The sequence below is a fragment of the Periplaneta americana genome, unplaced genomic scaffold (assembly GCF_040183065.1).
Source record: "Periplaneta americana isolate PAMFEO1 unplaced genomic scaffold, P.americana_PAMFEO1_priV1 scaffold_26, whole genome shotgun sequence".
Lineage (NCBI taxonomy): Eukaryota > Metazoa > Arthropoda > Insecta > Blattodea > Blattidae > Periplaneta > Periplaneta americana.
This window is the reverse complement of record NW_027185507.1, coordinates 470,854-492,688: the sequence shown is the minus strand read 5'-3', so window position 1 is coordinate 492,688 and position 21,835 is coordinate 470,854. Positions and strand designations below refer to the sequence as shown.

Genomic DNA, 21,835 nt, shown 5'->3' with positions numbered 1-21,835 from the left:
TGTGACGCACCGCGTGTAAGTTCATTCTTAGTTACTCTGTAATAGTGGTACAGAAATCTGATTTTTATTTTCACATAATGAGTTGAATACTTCAGTTTTCATGTGGTATATAACAACAATAAAATTTTCTTATATGTTGCTAGGTATAAGGTGAAATAAAGTGCCGTCCTAAAAATAGGACGCCATGCAGTGTGTACTCCTGTAGTATTCTATAATATGTATATGGTTTCCATTGCATTGCTTTATTTCTAATCTAACCGTGAGTGAAATTCTGGGGTTAATTGAAAATCAAAATAATAATAATGAGAGTCTAATATATGTGATCCCTCCAGAAGATTTCCATGATACAAATAAATACAGTGATAAATCGGACGACGAGCATGAGGCTTATTTGAATAACCTTGGCGGTAAAATGCTACTTAGTAAAGCGGAATTACAAAAAAAAAAAAAAAAAAAATGTAATGATGATAATGAAGATGACATTGTTGATGAAAGTATGCCAGAGTCTTCTAACATAAAAGCTGCAACAAATGATTTTGAAAGTATATTAGACAAAAATGGAGCTGAGGTTTCTCGCACAAGTTATTGCCGTCCGCAAAGAAGGAAGCTAATATATGAACATTTCCAAGACAGGGAAGGTAATTCCAGGTAGAAGGCCTCGTACTACTACAAGTACAAGTACTATTATTACTATTATAACCACCAACGTACCGCGCCGTGGCATCGTGGTCTAAGGCATCCTGCCTCGGACTCGCGTTACGGAATGCGCGCTGGTTCGAGTCCTCATGGGGGAAGAAATTTTCTTATGAAATTTCGGCCAGTGTATGGGACCGGTGCCCACCCAGCATCATCATGCATTTGTGGAGCTACGATAGGTAGCGAAAATCCGGTTTCGGAAACCAGCTATAACGGCTAGAGGGAATCATCGTGCTAACCACACGATACCGCCATTCTGGTTGGATGATTGTCCACCTTTGTTTCGGCATGTCGACGTGAGACCAGCAGCAGGCTGGTCGGTCTTGGCCCTTCATGGGCTGTAGAGCTAAGAATTTTTTTTACAATCACCACCATCAGCACAAGCGCTAGCAGAAGCAATAGGAGCACCTTCACTAGCAGCAACAGCAGTGCCAGCACTAGCACAGAAACAGCAGCACTAGCGTTGGCAGTACCGATGTTAGTAACAGCGGCAACAACAGAGTGGTGGTCCATCTTCACTTATTTTCTTGATGTTGCCATAGTAAATGCTTGGTTTCTGTACAGAAAAATGAAGCCTCAAAACTCTTCAGAACCGCTCCTCAACCTTTGCCGTCTCCTGGCTTTTACAGTACAGAAAAGGCATGGGGTGAATTCCCACTAAGGAAAAATTGTTCCCATCCCATCAGGAGACATAAGATTTGATGGTCAACACCACTGGCCAGTTGAAAATGAAACTCTGCTAAGGTGTGCTAATTGTACAGGGAAAGCAAAGTCCATCTGCAGCAAGTGTCAAATTGGACTCCACCCTAAATGTTTCTACCCTTACCACACAAAATAGTGTTGTGTAATACATAGGCTTGTGTGAGGAGGGCAGTTGAACGACTGATTCTAATATGTGTATATGTATTTGCTACATAATAAATACATAAGTACTATTTGAACTAAAAGAGGGGTTATTCTATTCAGCTACTGCATCACTGACTACTATGCATAGCGTCCTATTTATGGGACGGTCCTTAATTTTTATCCCAGAAAGTAAATAAAGATAAAAATGGTAAGAATGCATTCTTAAGTCACAAACTAGCAAACTTAAACTCAGAAACGCATTTTTCAAGTCATTAATAACTTTATGCAGTAATGGGTTAATAACGTTGGTATTTTTTTTCCTTGCGAGGGCGTGTCGGTATAGTACACAATGACTACTTATGCAGTTTTTTTAAATTTCTTGATCCTTGTAACAGCGCCAGCAACAGGACCTACCATGGGCTTTGCACCATCTGTGCGTACATTAATGCAATTGTTCCATGGTATCGATGAAGGATGGATAGAACAGAGAAAAAATTCTCTTTGGCACCAGGACTCGAACCCGGGTTTTCAGCTCTACGTGCTGACACTTTATCCACTAAGCCACACCGGATTCCAGTTCCGATGCTGGATCGAATCCCCTCAGTTTAAGTTCTACCTCTCAGTTTTCCCTTTGATGGCCTACCCTGTACTGTGTCAGAATATGTGACAGTGGCACAATGTCCAACGCACTATGTACAGCTGTCAAAAGAAAAAGTGGCCGCTCTCCTGGAACAAAGTTCCCTTCGGGTATCTTCGCTACAATTCGGAGACAGGCGATGTTACATGTTGTTGGACCACGTTGCCTGATATCTACAGTTATAATTGAAGTATTCTGTATGTTATTGATAGCATAATGGTAGCGTTCAGATCTCTTATTCATGAGGTCCTGCGTTCGACTACAACCTCGTGCTTTTTATGTTCTTTTTTGTTCTGTTTTTGAGAGAGACAAACTATATATAATGGCTCCTTTCTCTTTTATGATTATTTTAGTAATTAACATCAGGTTCATTAATATATTATGCCATGACTTTATCATTATGATATTGTGGCTGCAAATGGAAAGAAAAAAGATTTTATTCTCAATAAAATATCTTTCGTGGCATAAACAAAACAAATTTATTGGCATCGGCCTTAAAACATTCGAACAATTAAGCGTTCAAAAAACAAAACAAAAAGCCACAATTCAATATTTAGTCTATCTTCTTCTTATCTCGATCATCTTGCAATCGAGTGGGCATGGAATTGACTTGTCCTTGTAAATAGCGACTGTTTTTAGACACGATATTCCAGGCATTCTGAACATACATACATAAGTGTTCTGTCCATGGGCAGGTCTTTCATTGCAAACCCAGCAATCTCCAATCTTTCCTATTTTCTGCCTTCCTCTTAGTCTCCGCATATGATCCACATATCCTAATGTCGTCTATTATTCTTTTCAACCAGAGACCCAACCAATTCCTTTTTCTCTTTCTAATCAGTTTCAGCATCATTCTTTCTTCACTCACTTTTTCAAACACAATTTTGTTTCTTATTCTGTCTGTCCACTTCACACGCACCGTTCTTCACCACATCCACATTTCAAATGCTTCAATTCGTTTCTCTTCATTTCGTCGTAATGTCCATGTTCCTTCCCCATACAATGCCACACTCCACACAAAGCACTTTACTAGTCTCTTCCTTAGTTCTTTTTCCAGAGGTCCGCAGAAGATCCTTCTTCTTCTATGAAAAGCTTCCTTTGTTCATGTTTGCAGTTTTTCTTGGGAAGGATAGGCCTAAATGCGGTAACATCCCGTTGCTTTCCGCACACCACTATCTCTTTCGCATCTTATTAAATTCCAGGGGGCCCAAGCGTGGAGATGAGGAGAGTGGATTTGACTAATTGGGCCCTCCGGACTTCACCGAAAGTCACGGCAAGGGCTAAGTATTAATTCTATCAAGATGTTTGACCCGATCAGAGACCGGGAAATCTCAATTAGCCTTTGCCCCCCGCATCCTGGACTAGCTTCTACGAATCATCAGAAAATCTTAGAGTGTGATTGGGCCAATTTTTCCGAAAATGTTTCCACACTTTTGCCCTCGTAGCTCAGCGGACGAACGTCGGAATTTAGATGTCAACGTCTCAGGTTCAATTCCTCGTTACTCCTTTTCATTTTATTGTGGTTCAAGATAGTATAATGTAATAATACAAAAAGGAAAATTAATAGCAGTATTATGCAACTGGATTTTTCCAAACCTAATATTAAATTTATGTTATTTATATCGCTAAAGAACGATTACAATATAAATAACTTGAATATTATTTATACAGTATCACTAAAGAACGATAACACAATATAAATGATAAATATCGGTTTGTTTAATTAATATAAGATATTATATAATACGTATTTAATTATCTAAATAAAATAACCTATTTTATAAAGAAAGATGGTTATTTGTGTTATAATAATTACCTACATATAATACAGATTATTTATATTGCGAAAGAACAATAACAATATAAATAACTTGAATATTATTTTATAATGCTAATGAAGGAAAACAATATAAATGATATCTTGAATATTATGTATATCGCTAAAGAACGATAACAATATAAAAAAACGTGAATATTATTCCTATCGGAATTTCACAGATTTATTACAGATGTATTTAAGAAATTGTAGAAGAATAGTAATTAGTAACAGTGTCCTATTTATTCTTCTTGGAGCCAAATTTGTAACTTTTAAAAGTGTGGTTACTATGTTGAAGTGTATGTGTTGCAACGGATGCTTGATTTGTTATGTATGTGAGTCAGTTATGTGATGCTTGATGTCGTCGCAATGTCGTAATTATAGTTTGATTGTGTTTGTGTGACTATTGTGTATTAATTTATGATGTATGGTACGGAAGGCTGCATATTTGTGTTATAGAAGTGTTACGTATGTGTGTTGTTAATGTTTTTGTATATTTCAAATTGATAACTGATATTTGTTTTGCAATCGGAATGCCTAATTTACAGATTGTTTATGTTTTGTTTACATCGCGTAAGCTAATTTAATTTTCTTTTCCATTTCTCTTTATGCTTATCTTTTTTGTGTATAAAACTATAGCCCTAACATACATATGTAAAATTGGGCTAACCCCCATTGGAGATACTGTAGCTACAATAGTAATAATTATTATTCATATCGTTATAAAACGATAACAGAATACAAATGATGACTTGAATTTTATTCATATCTCTAAAGAACGATAACAAAATATAAATAACGTGATATCCATCAAGAACGATAACTGGATATAAATGATAATTTGAATATCATTTACATCGCTAAAGAACAATTAAAAAATAAAATGAAAACTTGAAGAAGGCGCGAACCCAGAACCTTTGAATCATTAAACAAGCACTCTACCGCTGGTCTGCGAGGAGCAGATATGGAACACTTTCATAGTTCGGGAACTGCTTGTACAAGCACATGCATCGTGTAACATCGCCGCGACCCGAAGTGGACTTTGAAAATATTCGCTGTTCACGAGTGCGGCCACTTTTTTTTTTGACAGCTGTACAGAGGTGCACTCATTACAAGCGACTAAGTGGCCGGGATCCGAAGGGATGAGCGCCGTCTTGAATCACTAAGTGATTATTTACGCATATTATAATATTATTATGATATACTTCAGTACATCATAATATTACCATGGTACCGAGTTTTCAATGAAGACATCTGTCAGGGAAAAAAAAATCAGAACCTCTTGTAGAAGATGGCAATAGCTTGGAGAACAAAATATCTTCATGAAAGGAATCTGAAAATTCGTACTGCACAAACGTCATTAGCACAGCTAATCCGGCAACGTCCGTGGATTCGTCAAGTTGTAGCAAAAATTTCGTTTGACTGATACGGGAAATTATGGTATTTTTAACATCAATTGCTAGATCCTGGTTCCCATTACGCACAGTGTTATTTGATAAGGGCACACTGGAGATCAAGTTTGCAGTTCTTTCGTCCACCATGCACTTCACTACCTTCACTAATAGTGGTTTTATAAGAATTCCGGCAAGGGTGTGAGGTTTACCAGTAAGACCCAGTACATGGCTAACCAAGTACGACGTTCCTAGTGTTTTATAGTTATTTGTCTTTACACGAGATAAAATTTTTGTCTAAACTGCATGGAGTTCGTTATATTTTCTTTTGAAGTAGTCTGCAGTTTTATTTGTGAAGTCAGGATGAGTTTCGAAATGCTGCCTAAGCTTGGCAGGGAACATAGAACTATTGGGCAAAATTTTGTTACATATCACACACTGGGGACATCCATCAGCAAACTCATTGAATCCCATATCCAAATATGAATCACAATATTTTCGTTTTTTACTTCCTTTTCTGTACCTCTACACTAGGCATCGTAAACTCTGAAGCAGGATCATGTGTAGTATATTCTGAATTCTATCCCAAAGAATTCGCACTATTTTCTTCAAAAGTAAGGTTACAGTTGTTATTATCCCCCTTTGACTGAGTACTGGTTGATGACTAATGGCTATAGTAGATCTATTATTATTGCTGCTTCTATCTAGCAAGACGAAATCAAACTACTTTCTGAGAAAGTACTTTTCGCTTGATTGAAGTAGTTTACGTTTTTCGCATTAGAGGCTAGATGGAAGGAGAAATTTTTGTCATCCGCGGTCGGAGCCCGCGAGACTTACTTGCGGAGCCCCAAGGGCTCCGCGGAGCACACTTTGGGAACCGCTGCTCTAGACAATACCTGCACAAACAGCGCTCAATGACTGCGCGCGCTCCTTCGGAGCGGGAGAGTCGTGTTTACCGCTCGCCGAATCGGAGAGGAAGAAACGTCAGAATGACAGACTTGCTGTAGGTAGAGGAGAGGGAAACGACCACTCAGCTGTCTAGTGGAGTGCAGCGTGTAGGCCTATTCTCAGTTAACTGTTTCACGTTGCTTACCTACTAGTGATGGGCGAAGTTGTTCTTTTCCCGGAACAGTTCCGACTGTTCCGGTTCCGAAAAAATACTATGTTCCAAATAACAGTTCCGAAATAACAGTCACCAGTGGTGATGAGTCGGAGTCGTTCAAACGAACGGTACAGTACCCTCCCTCTTCACCATGCTGCTCACACTAGAGCACTCATAGGCATGACATAGTACACATTCTTATCTATAGATGGCACTGCAATGCACATTCGAATCGATTTTGGAAAATTGCTGTGCATGCGGACAGAACTCAAAAGCTTAATGTTAGTAATTACACAGCTGTTGACTACAAGGACAGAATACAACACTTTGTTTTCGTACATAAAGTTATAAAGACATGGTAGCCAACTAAAAAAAAAATAACATAACATTTAAAACATATGGTATGTAATTTCTGTTCTCTCTATTATATAATAAAAAAAACAAATCATTAATTTTTATTTTTACTTTTCTTAATGCACAGTTATAATAATAATAATAATAATAATAATAATAATAATAATAATAATAATAATAATAATAATAATAATAATAATAATATATATTACAATTTCATAAATAAAAAGGATATATATTGGCAGTACTGAAACCTGGAAACCCCGCAGTGGGTTAGTAAAATGTTGGTATCGCATCTTTACCAAAGTGTAATTTAAACTTCGCATTAAACCTCGCTCTCCAAATCAGTACTTATATGGGTAGTTTCCAACAAATAATGCTACAACATTTTTGTCGTTCTTTGATAACAGAGAAGATAGCACAAGAACTTGTGCTTGTCAGACTTAACCTCAACAAACGACATACAGACATTGTAACTAAACCACTCATTACCATTTACGACTTTAACCTTTGTATAAAATCAGCTGATCAATGAATTAATAATAGTATGCGTACTTTATGACTTTGTAGAATGTTTATAAAACAGAATTAGTCAACTAATGGTGAAATAAACCATAAAGCGGGAATGAATATTACAGATTATTAAATACTTACTATAACATTACAGATGATTGGCCAGTCTTACAAATGTTGATATTAAAGTTCGCGCCACCGCAAGGATTTCAATTTCCATGCCCCCCCCTCCAACCACGTGAGAGTTTCAAGTACCAACTTCATCCAACGAAGTTCCAAGTATAACATAAAGAACAACGAGAACAGTGTAACTGCAGCTGTCGCTGGTTCATCGGAACAAGCTCCGACGTTCCGACTGTTATCTCGGAGTCGTAACATGCCTTGTGCAACGCGGTACAGCGAGCCCGCAACAGCTGGGCAAGTGAGCAGCTCGGAGTCGGAACACTGTTATTTCGGAACAGGAGGTTCCGACCTACTGTTCATTTTTGCAACAGTTCCGAGACCGGAACAGTTCCAAAATAACTGTTGTGTTATTTTTTACCCATCTCTATTACCTACTGCTACAGTACAGTATGGAGGAATCTAAAAGACGGAAAAGTAATCAGGCAAATTCTTTCAATGTTGCATGGGAAAATGCTTATTTTTTCATAGCTGCTGGAGTAAATACTCAGTGCTTTATCTGCCACAACATTTTGAAAGGTAGAAAGAAACATAACATAATGCGTCATTACGAGTCCAGACATAAAGATACTAAAGATATTAATCTTCAACAATTCAAATATCTCTCTTCAGGGATATGTTGAATAAATTACGGGATTTCAGGCGTAAACTTACACTTTTCGTAACTTTTCGTAGAAACTGTTCGTGATGAAGCCATGTTAAACGATTATGTGCAAATATTAATTGAAATTAAAAATGAATTTAATTCTAGGTTCCAAGATCTTGTCTTAAGGCCCACACCTGTGGAATAACGGTTAGCGCGTCTAGCCGCGAAACCAGGTGGCCCCGGTTCGATTCCCGGTCGGGGCAAGTTATCTGGTTGAGGTTTTTCCAGGGTTTTCCCTCAACCCAGTATGAGCAAACACTGAGCAACTTTCGGTATTGGACCTCAGACTCATTTCACCGGCATTATCACCTTCTTCTCATTCAGACGCTAAATAACATAAGTTGTTCATAAAGCGTCGTAAAATAACCTACTAAAAATCTTGTCTTAATTGGAAAGAAGTTTAAAGTTATCATAATAAATTCCTTCAACACCAGTTGAAACAATGTCATTTAAGTTACAGGTGGGCCTGGTTGGCGCAGTTGGTATAGCGCTGGTCTTCTATGCCCGAGGTTGCGGGTTCGATTCCGAGCCAGGTCGATTGCATTTAAGTGTGCTGATATAACCTCGGCAGTTGCGAGCGTCGTTAAATAAAACACAACATTTAACGATTTACAGCTCGGACTTATTGATCTTCAATGTGGCCTAAGGGATAAAGATCGTTTGAATAATACTACTAGCCCGGTTGAGTTTTACAAGACTAAACATTAGCAATAATATCCACGACTACACAGGCTGGCTGTGAAAATGATTGTTATGTTTGGCTCAACACTTATTGAGCAACTGTTTTCTATAATCAACATTAATAAAGGCAGACATCGAACATCTGTAACTGATGTTTCATTACGATCAGTAGACTACTGTTCCTTTCAGCTGCCAACAGCATAAAACATCGTTTTCATGTACTGATAAATGAAAATATAAAAAAATGATATTACGTATAAAATTTCTATTATTTCTGTGAAATAAATATGTCTGTATTAATTAATAAGTCCAAGATAGTGTTGCAGACAATGAACGGGAATTCATTTCATGAACCTCGTAATAGTACTTCCCTTTTGTGTACATTTTGTACGAGATCATCCCTTCTTCCAGTCCACCCTTATACAGAGCGCAGCTAATATCTGCATTCCGCTCATGAGCTGTGAGCCGGCTCGGAGAGCGCAAACCTTGTGCAGGCCTTCGATTAATATTACAGCTCATGCATTGCGACTTGATGCTTTCCGACGGCTGCTTGACGGAGTGGCCGCTCCAGTCTTGTCCACAAGCGTGGCCTTTTCCACTCACCACAGATCCAGTTGTTTCCTATTCGTTTACCAGTTCGGTATTGTGTGTCTTTGGAGGGCATTACGAACACCAAATTCTCTCTGGTATGCCCTTTGAGTAGCTGTAACATTGAATCCAGTATTGCTTCACAAGGAAGACCCGTTGATTCAATCTGTACTGTATTTTCAGTGACTAAAACAAACATTTCGAAAACAACTGCCGACAATAAGGAGTAAAGAATAAACATCTGCGCATCTCGTGACAGGGAATCAAAACTTCTGCTTAATTGGGCGTTAAAAACTGGTCATTAAGTAAATTTTCAGCCGAATAAATAAAGAATTTTCAACATTTGCTATAGAGGTTAGTAATCTCACAATGATCCTCTCTATACATTTGAGGTATAACAAATTCTGGCAAGCATCATTCGTTTTGAAATAAAGAAAGAAAGAGATGTGTTAGTTCTAATAAATCACCACTATGATTATTGTGTAAGTGTTACAATGATACAAGCATTTTTATTACACTAAATTAAAGCGAAGTTTAAATTAAGAAAAATGGATGGCTGTGAAAAAATTACATTTTAAAGGATATTCATGAATATATTCTATTAAAAGATACTAGGCCTATAATATTAATGGATAAATAATAATAATAATAATAATAATAATAATAATAATAATAATAATAATAATAATAATAACAACAACAATAATGTAGTCAGTTCAAACATTAAACCGCTACAAATATTATAATATTTGAGATAGGGAAAAAACAAAAACATCACAGTGTTGGGCAAACAACGAGTTTACAAAACATAGGGAAGATGTCCGCCGTTCTCTTGTTCAACGTAGGGCCACAGTCTAGTATATACAGACACGAAGCTTGAGTTGTGAGGATGATAGGAACAATAGACTGTGCCGATACTATTTCGCATTGTCTATAATGAGGCGATATTAGTGATCCTAGCGGTTAGCAACTATCTACGAATGCATATTTACTACGTATTGAGCTCCCAGTGTCTGCGACACCATGCACAGCATTTTGCAGATAATGTCTTGGAATATTGGCAATTTCTTGCGAGATAGCATCTTTCAGTTGCAGTAGGGTTGTTGGATGTGTCAGGAAAACTCGTTCTTTAAGGTAACCCCACAACCACGATGGGACCCCATAGTGGCTCCCCACTCTACGCTGAACACAACCGCCAGACCACTCGGCTAACTCCGCCCCGCCTCCCAAAGCCGGAGCAATCCGAGACCGCACGCAGCTTCAGGGGACTTGTTTGCTACATAACTCCGTGCACTGTGGGTCCCATCTTCTCGCTCCCAATGTTTGCTACATAACTCCGTGCACTGTGGGTCCATCTTCTCGCTCTCAATGTTTGCTACATAACTCCGTGCACTGTGGGTCCATCTTCTCGCTCCCAATGTTTGCTTCATAACTCCGTGCACTGTGGGTCCCATCTTCTCGCTCCCAATGTTTGCTACATAACTCCGTGCACTGTGGGTCCCATCTTCTCGCTCCCAATGTTTGCTACATAACTCCGTGCACGGTAGGTCCCATCTTCTCGCTCCCAATGTTTGCTACATAACTCCGTGCACTGTGGGTCCCATCTTCTCGCTCCCACACTGAAGTCTAAACCAATGTATAAATTAGTTACCATAATATCTACATTATCATCAGAGTTATTTTGTATTGAACATTTTGGATATTTAAAGTATTAATATCCTTCTAGTCAAGTATTTACTTGGAGGTACCACGTCTTTAGGGACTGCCACTTTGAGCAATTGAAGGGTTCCTTGCAAAAACGAGATAGCTTCACTTTTACAAAGCTGTGGAAAACAGCAAAAAACATTCTGAAAATTTCAAATTTTAATGAGCTTCTTTCCTATTTATGACTTTTTCCTGGTGCCTGGGAGTTTCATTTTATCACTCACTCGTTTATTAGGCATACAAACAGCAATTGGGTGGGGGGTAATATATGAACAAATAATGGAGCTATCCCCTTCTTGCAATTGGATATAATTAGCCACATTTTGCACTGAAGCCATTTGCTGTGCGAATATCGTGAACTGCAGCACATGCAGAGTGGCGCACCTCCTGCAGCGCGTGACATGCAATTACATCGAGGAGAACATGTGATTGATACTTACTTACTTACTTACTTACAAATGACTATTAAGGAACCCGAAGGTTCATTGCCGCCATCACATAAGCCCGCCAGCGGTCCCTATCCTGTGCAAGATTAATCCAGTCCCTATCATCATACCCCACCTCCCTCAAATATATTTTAATATTATCCTCCCATCTACGTCTCGGCCTCCCTAAAGGTCTTTTTCCCTCCGGTCTCCCAACTAACACTCTATATGCATTTCTGGATTCGCCCATACGTGCTACATGCCCTGCCCATCTCAAACGTCTGGATTTAATGTTCCTAATTATGTCAGGTGAAGAATACAATGCGTGCAGTTCTGTGTTGTGTAACTTTCTCCATTCTCCTGTAACTTCATCCCGCTTAGCCCCAAATATTTTCTTTAGAACCTTATTCTCAAACACCCTGAACCTATGTTCCTCTCTCAGAGTGAGAGTCCAAGTTTCACAACCATACAGAAGAACCGGTAATATAACTGTTTTATAAATTCCAACTTTCAGATTTTTCGACAGCAGACTGGATGATAAGAGCTTCTCAAGCGAATAATAACACGCATTTCCCATATTTATTCTGCGTTTAATTTCCTCCTGAGTGTCATTTATATTTGTTACTGTTGCTCCAAGATATTTGAATTTTTCCACCCCTTCGAAGGATAAATCTCCAATTTATATATTTCCATTTCGTACAATATTCTGGTCACGAGACATAATCATATACTTTGTCTTTTCGGGATTTACTTCCAAACCGATCGCTTTACTTCCTTCAAGTAAAATTTCCGTGTTTTCCCTAATCGTTTGTGTATTTTCTCCTAACATATTCACGTCATCCGCATAGACAAGAAGCTGATGTAACGCGTTCAATTCCAAACCCTGCCTGTTATCCTGAACTTTCCTAATGGCATATTCTAGAGCGAAGTTAAAAAGTAAAGGTGATAGTGCATCTCCCTGCTTTAGCCCGCAGTGAATTGGAAAAGCATCAGATAGAAACTGACCTATACGGACTCTGCTGTATGTTTCACTGAGACACATTTTAATTAATCGAACTAGTTTCTTGGGAATACCAAATTCAATAAGAATATCATATAATACTTCCCTCTTAACCGAGTCATAAGCCTTTTTGAAATCTATGAATAACTGATGTACTGTACCCTTATACTCCCATTTTTTCTCCATTATCTGTCGAATACAAAAAATTTGATCAATAGACGATCTATTACGCCGAAAACCGCACTGATGATCCCCAATAATTTCATCTACGTACGGAGTTAATCTTCTCAAAAGAATATTGGACAAAATTTTGTACGACGTCAACAAAAGTGATATTCTTCGAAAGTTACCACAGTTGGTTTTGTCCCCCTTTTTAAAAATAGGTACAATTATGGACTCCTTCCATTGTTCTGGTACAATTTCCTTTTCCCAAATTGCAAGTACAAGTTTATAAATTTCGCTATATAATGCTCTCCCACCCTCTTGTATTAATTCTGCTGGAATTTGATCGATACCTGGAGACTTGTACTTTTTCAGATTTTCTATCGCAATTTCGACTTCTGAAAGCGTGGGTTCGGGTATAAATGGCTCAGCAGTTTGTATTTCAATTTCGTCCCGATCATTTCTATTTGGCCTATGTACATTTAGTAGTTGCGCAAAATAGTTTTTCCATCTGTTTAGGATTGATGGAGAGTCTGCAAGCAAGTCACCATTCTCATCCTTGATCACGTTTACCCTTGGCTGATATCCGTTCTTAAATTCCTTTATACCCTTATATAAATCTTGAATGTTTTTATTCTTACTATTTGTTTCTACCTCATTCAGTTTTTCCTTCAAGTAACCTCTCTTTTTATTCCTAAGTGTACGACTTGCTTCCCGTCTTTCATTGAAATAATTATCTCTCTTCTCCTCAACTGGATCCTGTAAGAATTTCAATTTTGCCTGTTTCCTTCTTTCTACTACCATGCAACAATCTTCATCAAACCACGTTTCTTTTTCTTAGTTTCATAATAACCTATGCTCTGCTCAGCTGCAATTTTGATACTATCTCTGATATTTTCCCACACGCTATTAACATCTAATTCTTTCTCAACTTCGTCGGAACTTTCTAAAGTGGCAAACCTATTCGAAATTTCGACCTGATAATTTTGCTTAGCTTCCTCGTCCTTTAATTTCAAAATATTGAATTTGGTAATATTAACTTGTTGCTTTACTCGCTTGGCTACTGATAATCTTTCTCTTAATTCTCCAATCACCAAATAATGGTCAGAATTACAGTCTGCACCCCTGAAAGTTCGAATATCTACTATACTAGTATGTCTCCGTTTATCTATCAAGATGTGATCTATTTGGTTGTGTTTCAATCCATCTGGAGAAGTCCAAGTATATTTATGTATATCCATATGGGGGAATGTTGTACTTTTGACAATTAAATTTTTCGATGTGGCAAAGTTGACTAATCTAACTCCATTGTCACTACTAATTGCGTGTAGGCTCTCTTTTCCAATAGTTGGTCTAAAAATATCCTCCCGTCCTACGTTAGCATTGAAATCCCCCAATAAAATTTTCATGTGATATCTAGGGAACTGATCAAAAGTATGTTCCAATTCCTCATAGAAGCTATTCTTTATATGGTCGTCTTTCTCTTCTGTAGGGGCGTGAGCATTTATAACTATGATGTCGCACCATCTACCCTTAAGTACTAAATATGATAACCTGTCACTGATAAATTCGACCTTTTTTACTGCTGATTTTATTCTTTTATGAACAAAGAATCCTGTTCCTAATTGGTGATTATTGTTTCCTTCCCCATAATACAACAAGTAATCTCCTATTTGTGATATGCCATTCCCATCTAACCTAACCTCTTGTACTTCTACGAAGTATATTCTATATCTAGCTAGTTCTTTTGCTACTAATGTTACCCCTCCTGTTCTATAAAGACTAGTTACGTTCCAAGTGCCAAATCTCAAATCCTTATTCCTTTGCTGTGGTCGTGCCAGAGAATCAGTCCTATTCCGAGGCTTATTATAGGGATACGTAACAAGCTGTTTTTTACGGTGATAGCCCTTCGCTCAACCCCCAAGCTGGAGGACCACCCCTTATCGGCTGTCCACGACTGCTTATTCAATATATTCACAGCTACCCTCCATATCTGGAGGCCGTCTCCTCTATCCGCAACCTGAGGACGCGCCATGCCGTGGTGATAGGGACCCACAATACATGGATGTGATTGATACACGTAATGTATTTTTTGAACAAGAAATAATTATCAAGATATTAGAGTCAACTTTCTTTTTTTAAATGGGAACCAACTATGTTCTGTATTGCAAATATTCCGTTAGCTTTGTCTAATAACAACTGGCTACCCTACTGACTGTTTGAACGTCATCGGTAAGAGTAAACATGAGCAATGTCTGACCGAGGATCGAACAGAGGGAGGACAATTCTGGTTAGAGTTGAGCGTCAATTAAATTACAATCACAATATCCTGTGTATTTTAATACTATGTAAATGTTGCACATGGTGAAGTGAGACATAAAAGTTGTGTACAATAAACAACTATTTGCAAAAAACAAAACACAAAATTTCTGGTATGCAATCAGATTTCTCGCCGATGTATTACCATTCAATTGTCCAGCACAGAACTGAAGAATTGAGGGTTGTATTGGCTAGTGTACAATACTGTGGGTGTGTTCGATCTTCAATTACGTCAACATTATAAACTAGACATAAGAAAGGGTGCGTCAGATATTGTTTATGTTTAGTCTTACCGGTGACATTCAAACAGTCTGTAAAGTAGTCAGTTGTTAGTGGACAGAGCTAACACAACATTTGCAATACAAAACATAGGCTAGTTGGTTGCCATTAAAAAAAGGAAGTTGACTCTAATATCTTGAAAAGTATTTTATGTACAAGCAATACATTACATGCATCAGATGTCCGCTTCGATTTAGTTTAACTTGTAATTGTCGGTTTGTCTATTATATGAAATATTTCACACGCTGTCGGAGATGAAAGAGTTAATTGGACCATCCTGTACATACACTGTATATTATATTATATGATGTTATGTTATATTATATTATATTATATTATATTATATTATATTATATTATATTATGTTATGTTATATTATATTATATTATATTATATTATATTATATTATATTATATTATATTATATTATATTTTGTTTTGTTTTGTTTTGTTATGTTATATTATATTATATTATATTATATTATATTATATTATATTATATTATATTATATTATATTATATTATATTATATTATGTTATGTTATGTTATATTATGTTATGTTATGTTATGTTATGTTATATTATGTTATGTTATGTTATGTTATGTTATGTTATGTTATATTATGTTATGTTATGTTATGTTATGTTATGTTATGTTATGTTATATTATGTTATGTTATGTTATGTTATGTTATGTTATGTTATGTTATGTTATATTATGTTATATTATGTTATGTTATGTTATGTTATGTTATGTTATGTTATGTTATGTTATGTTATGTTATGTTATATTATGTAAGTTATGCTATGTTATATTATATTATGTTATGTTATGTTATGTTATATAATGTTATGTTATGTTATGTTATGTTATGTTATATTATATTATATTATATTATATTATATTATATTATATTATATTATATTATATTATGTTTTGTTATATTATATTATATTATATTATATTATATTATATTATATTATATTATATTATATTACTTACAAATGGCTTTGAAGGAACCCGAAGGTTCATTGCCGCCCTCACATAAGCCCACCAGCGGTCCCTATCCTGTGCAAGATTAATCCAGTCTCTATCATCATACCCCACCTCCCTCAAATCCATTTTAATATTATCCTCCCACCTACGTCTCGGCCTTCCTAAAGGTCTTTTTCCCTCCGGTCTCCCAACTAACACTCTATATGCATTTCTGGATTCGCCCATACGTGCTACATGCCCTGCCCATCTCAAACGTCTGGATTTAATGTTCCTAATTATGTCAGGTGAAGAATACAATGCGTGCAGTTCTGTGTTATGTAACTTTCTCCATTCTCCTGTAACTTCATCCCGCTTAGCCCCAAATATTTTCCTAAGCACCTTATTCTCAGACACCCTGAACCTATGTTCCTCTCTCAAAGTGAGAGTCCAAGTTCCACAACCATACAGAAGAACCGGTAATATAACTGTTTTATAAATTATATTATATTATAGCTGCCTCCTTTTTGCAATGAAACGATTGAGTTCCGCTCCAATTCAACTACAACTCATTACCAAATGCTCGCAATCATACCACACCGTTCTTGTACTAAAAGGTCGGGTATATTTTTTAATGTATGAAACAAGCAAAACATTAATTTGGCCAAAAATGGAGCACACCGCTTTTGTAGGAAGCCCTTCAATCGGACAGATGTTGAAAGTGACGGCACTCATTATACGAACCAAGCCACTGAAGCATAAGTTTTACTAAGAAGATTAATAAAAACAGTGGAATATTAAATTCAGTGTATTGATATCTGTTGTTTTGTTGTTATCGTCTAACATGAAAATTTGTGGATGGCAAGTGTTAAGTTGAAACATTATTTTGTTCTTGGTTTGGTCTTCTTAGCATTGGTCCCAATGAGTAACTCTTACAATGGCGTTTATTGAAGCACAATTTTTACCAGTTTTTTTTTCTTTTACAGGACCTGTTTTTCGGGACTGTCCACATTTGTGAGCTTCGTAGGATGGTAAGTAACTCATGAGTGTACATAGCTATAGATGTAATAGTATAACATGTTTCTTACAGGATCTTCTTTAATAGTAGTATAACTGGATCCAAATTGGTAAAGTGTTCACCGGAAAAAAAAATACTCTAAAGTAGATTTAATTTTAGAACATAAATATTCATACCAGTTTCGGATTATTATACCTTACCTCAAAAGTTATATTTTCTTCCATCTCAACAATGGTACTACGACTTATTGTCCTCTTTCTATCCACTTTTGTTAATATGTAATCATTCATAGGCACTCACAGTTCTTTCTGTTACAATTTGTTATTAGAGTATGAATTACTGATGATTGAATTTTTTTTACGAAAAGGCATGTGACAGCGGTATTGATAAAATATTTCTCTAGGGCAGCCGTGGCGAGAACGTGACTCGCGAGACATTGTGGCTCGCAGTGATAGCTATGCATTTCGCTTGCTTCTAACCTCCGCCAACTCCCACCCTCTCACTCACTGGAGTCAAACTCCATTCCATTTGTATTTGTCTCTGACCTGCGAGTGGCATATATCTCTCTTGAAACCATGTACGAAAGTTCCAAGTAGGATGGGAGGACGTATTTTTTTTGCTGTCAATATGATGAGAATATTAAATGTATGATTTTTTCACAAGTATTAAGAGGAAACGGTTGTAGGGTAAAGATTGGTAATTTCGTGGCAGTGGTTATTTCGTGATACTTTTTCTTTGCTCTTTCGTGAACTAACCAATGGTGTTACGAGATTCAAATTTCCGCCAAGGGATTGCATAAGTTGTGCGACCGTCACTTAAGTCGGTTGACTTGCTAAACGGATGACTGCTGCGCTCGATTTCTGCTCCTCCTCATCAGGATTTCTCACACCGCCATTGTACACAACAAGGGAAAACTATTTGGTGGAAGAGCTGGAGCTCTCAGGATACTATAGGAAAACTACATGGTTAGAAATGATTGCAGTATTGTAAACTCTACTTGAATTATTATATATTTACAAAATAATGTACAATCAAAGTTACTTACAAGGCATTTCGTTTTCTTCCGCCGACGCCATCACGCTACAGTCTCTTCTTTACCAAAAAGACCCGATTAACGCCCTCCGTCAGTCTCCACTCACTGCCGCGCCTCCTCACCAACAATTTTTGTTTCGTTATCCGTTTCCCGCCCGGGGTGCCGACCACGCCATCCACCAGGTGAGATGGGCTTAAAAGCACTTTTGATTTCACGTACTTACAGATGTCATCTTAATCAAACATCTCTTACATTTAATTTTATTCAGTGCAATACAGTGATAAGTCGCTATAATGAGATTACGCGCAAGAAAAGATTTCGAACAATGCGTGATATAATTTTAACCAATTAAAATGCATGCTTTGTTCTACTGGACCAATGCGATTAGCCAGCAATGATCTGTGGCGTAAGAATACTTCATTGTAGGTAGTGATTTACCACACGCCCGACAAGACTACAACGCTGGCTAAGCATCTCAAGACCGTGTATTCCGCTGACACTGTTCCTGTTTCAAATTTAATACTCCACAGGAAATCATGCTACAGGGCGTTCTTAACGAGTTACAGACCTAACACCATTGGACTTCTTTCTTTGGGGCTGCATGAAGGAGAAAGTGTACCAAACTGAGATAGCAAGCAGGGAAGAGCTCGTTGCAAAGTTTAACACGGCTGCAATGGAGATACACCAGCACGAATTGGATAACGTGCAGCGAGAGGTCAGACGGCGCGGCGTGCTGAAGCGTGTGTTCGTGCAGAGAAGGACATTTTGAGCATCTGCTAGCCTAGCCCTGGGCATAACACATATGTTGTCCAGGTTCCAGAAACATACAGCCACGCTTTGTGTGACTATTGTAGATGCTTCAGTGAGCTTTTATGTTTGGAGAGAGCAAGTTTGCGTCGACTTCTCAGGCGTACAAATTTTGTGGATGTTTGTAATTACATTACAGGCTTATTCCTCAAGGTAAGCATATGATATTTGATACAAATATCTATTGTATTTTCATGAAATTTTAGGAAATGTTTTTGGAATTTTAGATACAGATGTAGTCGCCATATAGGCTTAGCTTTACTGATAGAAATCTTAGTTGTTTGAGGCGAAATTTTGTTGAGCATTAAGCGTTACTTTTTATACTTTTTTAAAATTGTATTACAATACGAATTTTAGAAATCTGAAGATAAGATGTGATAACAAAAAGAAAAGGGGGACGCAGTGGGTTCAGTGTAGCTTCTGTTTGATTTGTTATCATGCTAAGTGCCAATGATAAGTGCTAGATGACTTACTTGCAAGAATTGTGACAGAAGACGAAACATGGCTCCACCATTTTGGACCGGAGACAGAAGCAGACAATGGAGTGGCATCATGCAAATTCACCAAAGAAATAGAAATTCAAAAGTACACCTTCGGCAGGAAAAGTTATGGCTACTGTGTTTTTCGATTCAGAAGGACTCTTGCGTGTGGACATCATGCCACACGGAACCACCATTAATTCTAACACGTATGTGGCAACTCTCAAGAAACTTCAAGCTCGACTGAGTCGTGTTCGACGACGTCGGGAGAAGCAGGATGTTCTGCTATTGCACGACAACGCACAGCCATATGTCAGTCACAAGACCACAGACCAGATCAGAAAATTCGGATAGACAACACTGAAACATCCGCCTTACAGTCCTGAACTGGCATCATGCGATTACCATCTCTTTGATAAATTGAAGGATCCCTTCGCGGAACGAGGCTAGAAGATGACTCCCTTGTGCACACCGCTAAAGAGTGGCTCAGACGTGTTGGTCCAGACTTTTAACCGTGCTGGTCTACAGGCCGTCGTCCCTAGGTTACGTAAAGCAGTTGGAAGGGACGGGGATTATGTGGAAAAGTGACAGTTTATTCCTAAAGGATGCATCTATATTCTGTGAAAATAGCAAAGCTGTAGGATAAAAATATAATTTTTAAACAAATGTTATGCATTACTTTTGGAATTACCCTAGTAGGCTATAGTAAAGTCCGTAATAAAAGTGTTCATCCTTTCAGACAAAGAAGATCCCTTTTCAATTACAATTCGTACTTTGATTTCTTTCTTATTATGTTTTCTTGCTATGAATATTAGACGGAATTACTATGTTTGAAGTCTTGTAACAATTAATGAGAATTTCATTTGACTTTAATAAATTTTTCCACAGTTCTTCTACCTCTCACGAAATTATCAATGTAATATCACGAAATTACCAAGGTTATCACGAAATAACCAACCTTTTAGCTTAAGTTGTAAAAGTAGTTTTTGGCACTTGTTCAAGAACATGTCCAACCTTTTTGTCTCCAGATTTGTACAGCAAATTATCGTCTTTTAGATGAAAAAATCGGAATGAGGATATATTTACACATTCGCATTTTAAATGAATTTTCATGATATTATCACGAAATTACCATTGTTTACCCTATAACATAAAACGACATTAGACTACATGTTACTGATGAAACATTAAAAGGTTAAGTGTTATTGTTGTTGTTATCATCATCATCATCATCATCATCATCATCATCATCTTTGTACGTGGACCCTTTTTCAGCAGATGTACGAATAATGCGGTTAGCTCTTCAATTTGAACTCACTGATGTACAATGTGATGTCAAATGAAAGCCAGATGCAAGGACTTGACAAATGTTGAACTTTCAAGTCTTTGCCAAAAGATAAATATCCGAAGCTTCGTTCTTTCGCTTGCTCTGTTGAAGCCATGTTCGCCACAACTTACGTTTGTGAAAAATTATTTTCAACAATTAAAATAGTAAAAACCAAATTTAGATCACGACTGACAGACAAATAACTTCGTGATCAACTACGACTGGCAGTAAGTGACATAATTCCTGATTTTGAAACTTTGTCGCAGAGACATTCTGAAGACAGTTAATTTTAGGTTGTGATATTGTTCATTTATTGTTCATTTCTTTCTTCGATACACGTACTAAACATTAGTTTGTAGCCTTGTACTGTATAAAATTATATTTAAATGCTAGACATAAGGAAAATGAAAATCCGTTAATAAGTCAGACAGTTGCTGCACTTCCCCTTCGGGTGTCCGCCTCCCTCCATAGGTGCTATGCACGTTGCAGGTTACACAGTGGCTCGGCGCAGGATTACATTTTCGCTACCGCTGCTCTAGGGCTTACTGTTTCAAATATAAGAATCCTTGCCTGCTCGAACGCATTTATGCATTCCATGACTGCTTATATCGCCGGGTCATGCAATGGTCAAACATGTAGCGAATAGAAAAAAAATCGAATTTGGCAGCTCCTAACGGCAAGTGCAATCGCTTGTGGATATCAGTCCCAGCCTGTGCTTCATGGTTATATTATGTGATTAGAATGTTGCTTTGTTTCGCTGCTGTAATAGCTTCTTCTTCCTCTTCGTTATTCCGTTACATTCTTTGCTCTTCAAAAAACAAGACAACCGAAAAACTTTCTCTGTGTGGAACTTCCTTAGA

The 21,835-nt window shown here is 37.3% G+C and overlaps 1 protein-coding gene across 1 annotated transcript in view; it reads left to right on the top strand.

Annotated features, from left to right (window-relative positions):
• The window catches only part of LOC138693956 (uncharacterized), a 250,879-nt gene that overhangs the window by 162,591 nt on the left and 66,453 nt on the right, over positions 1-21,835 (top strand). Inside the window, exon 9 of the mRNA XM_069817684.1 lies at positions 17,298-17,342. Coding sequence (XP_069673785.1) covers positions 17,298-17,342 — 45 coding nt within the window. The remainder of the gene's footprint in view (positions 1-17,297; positions 17,343-21,835) is intronic.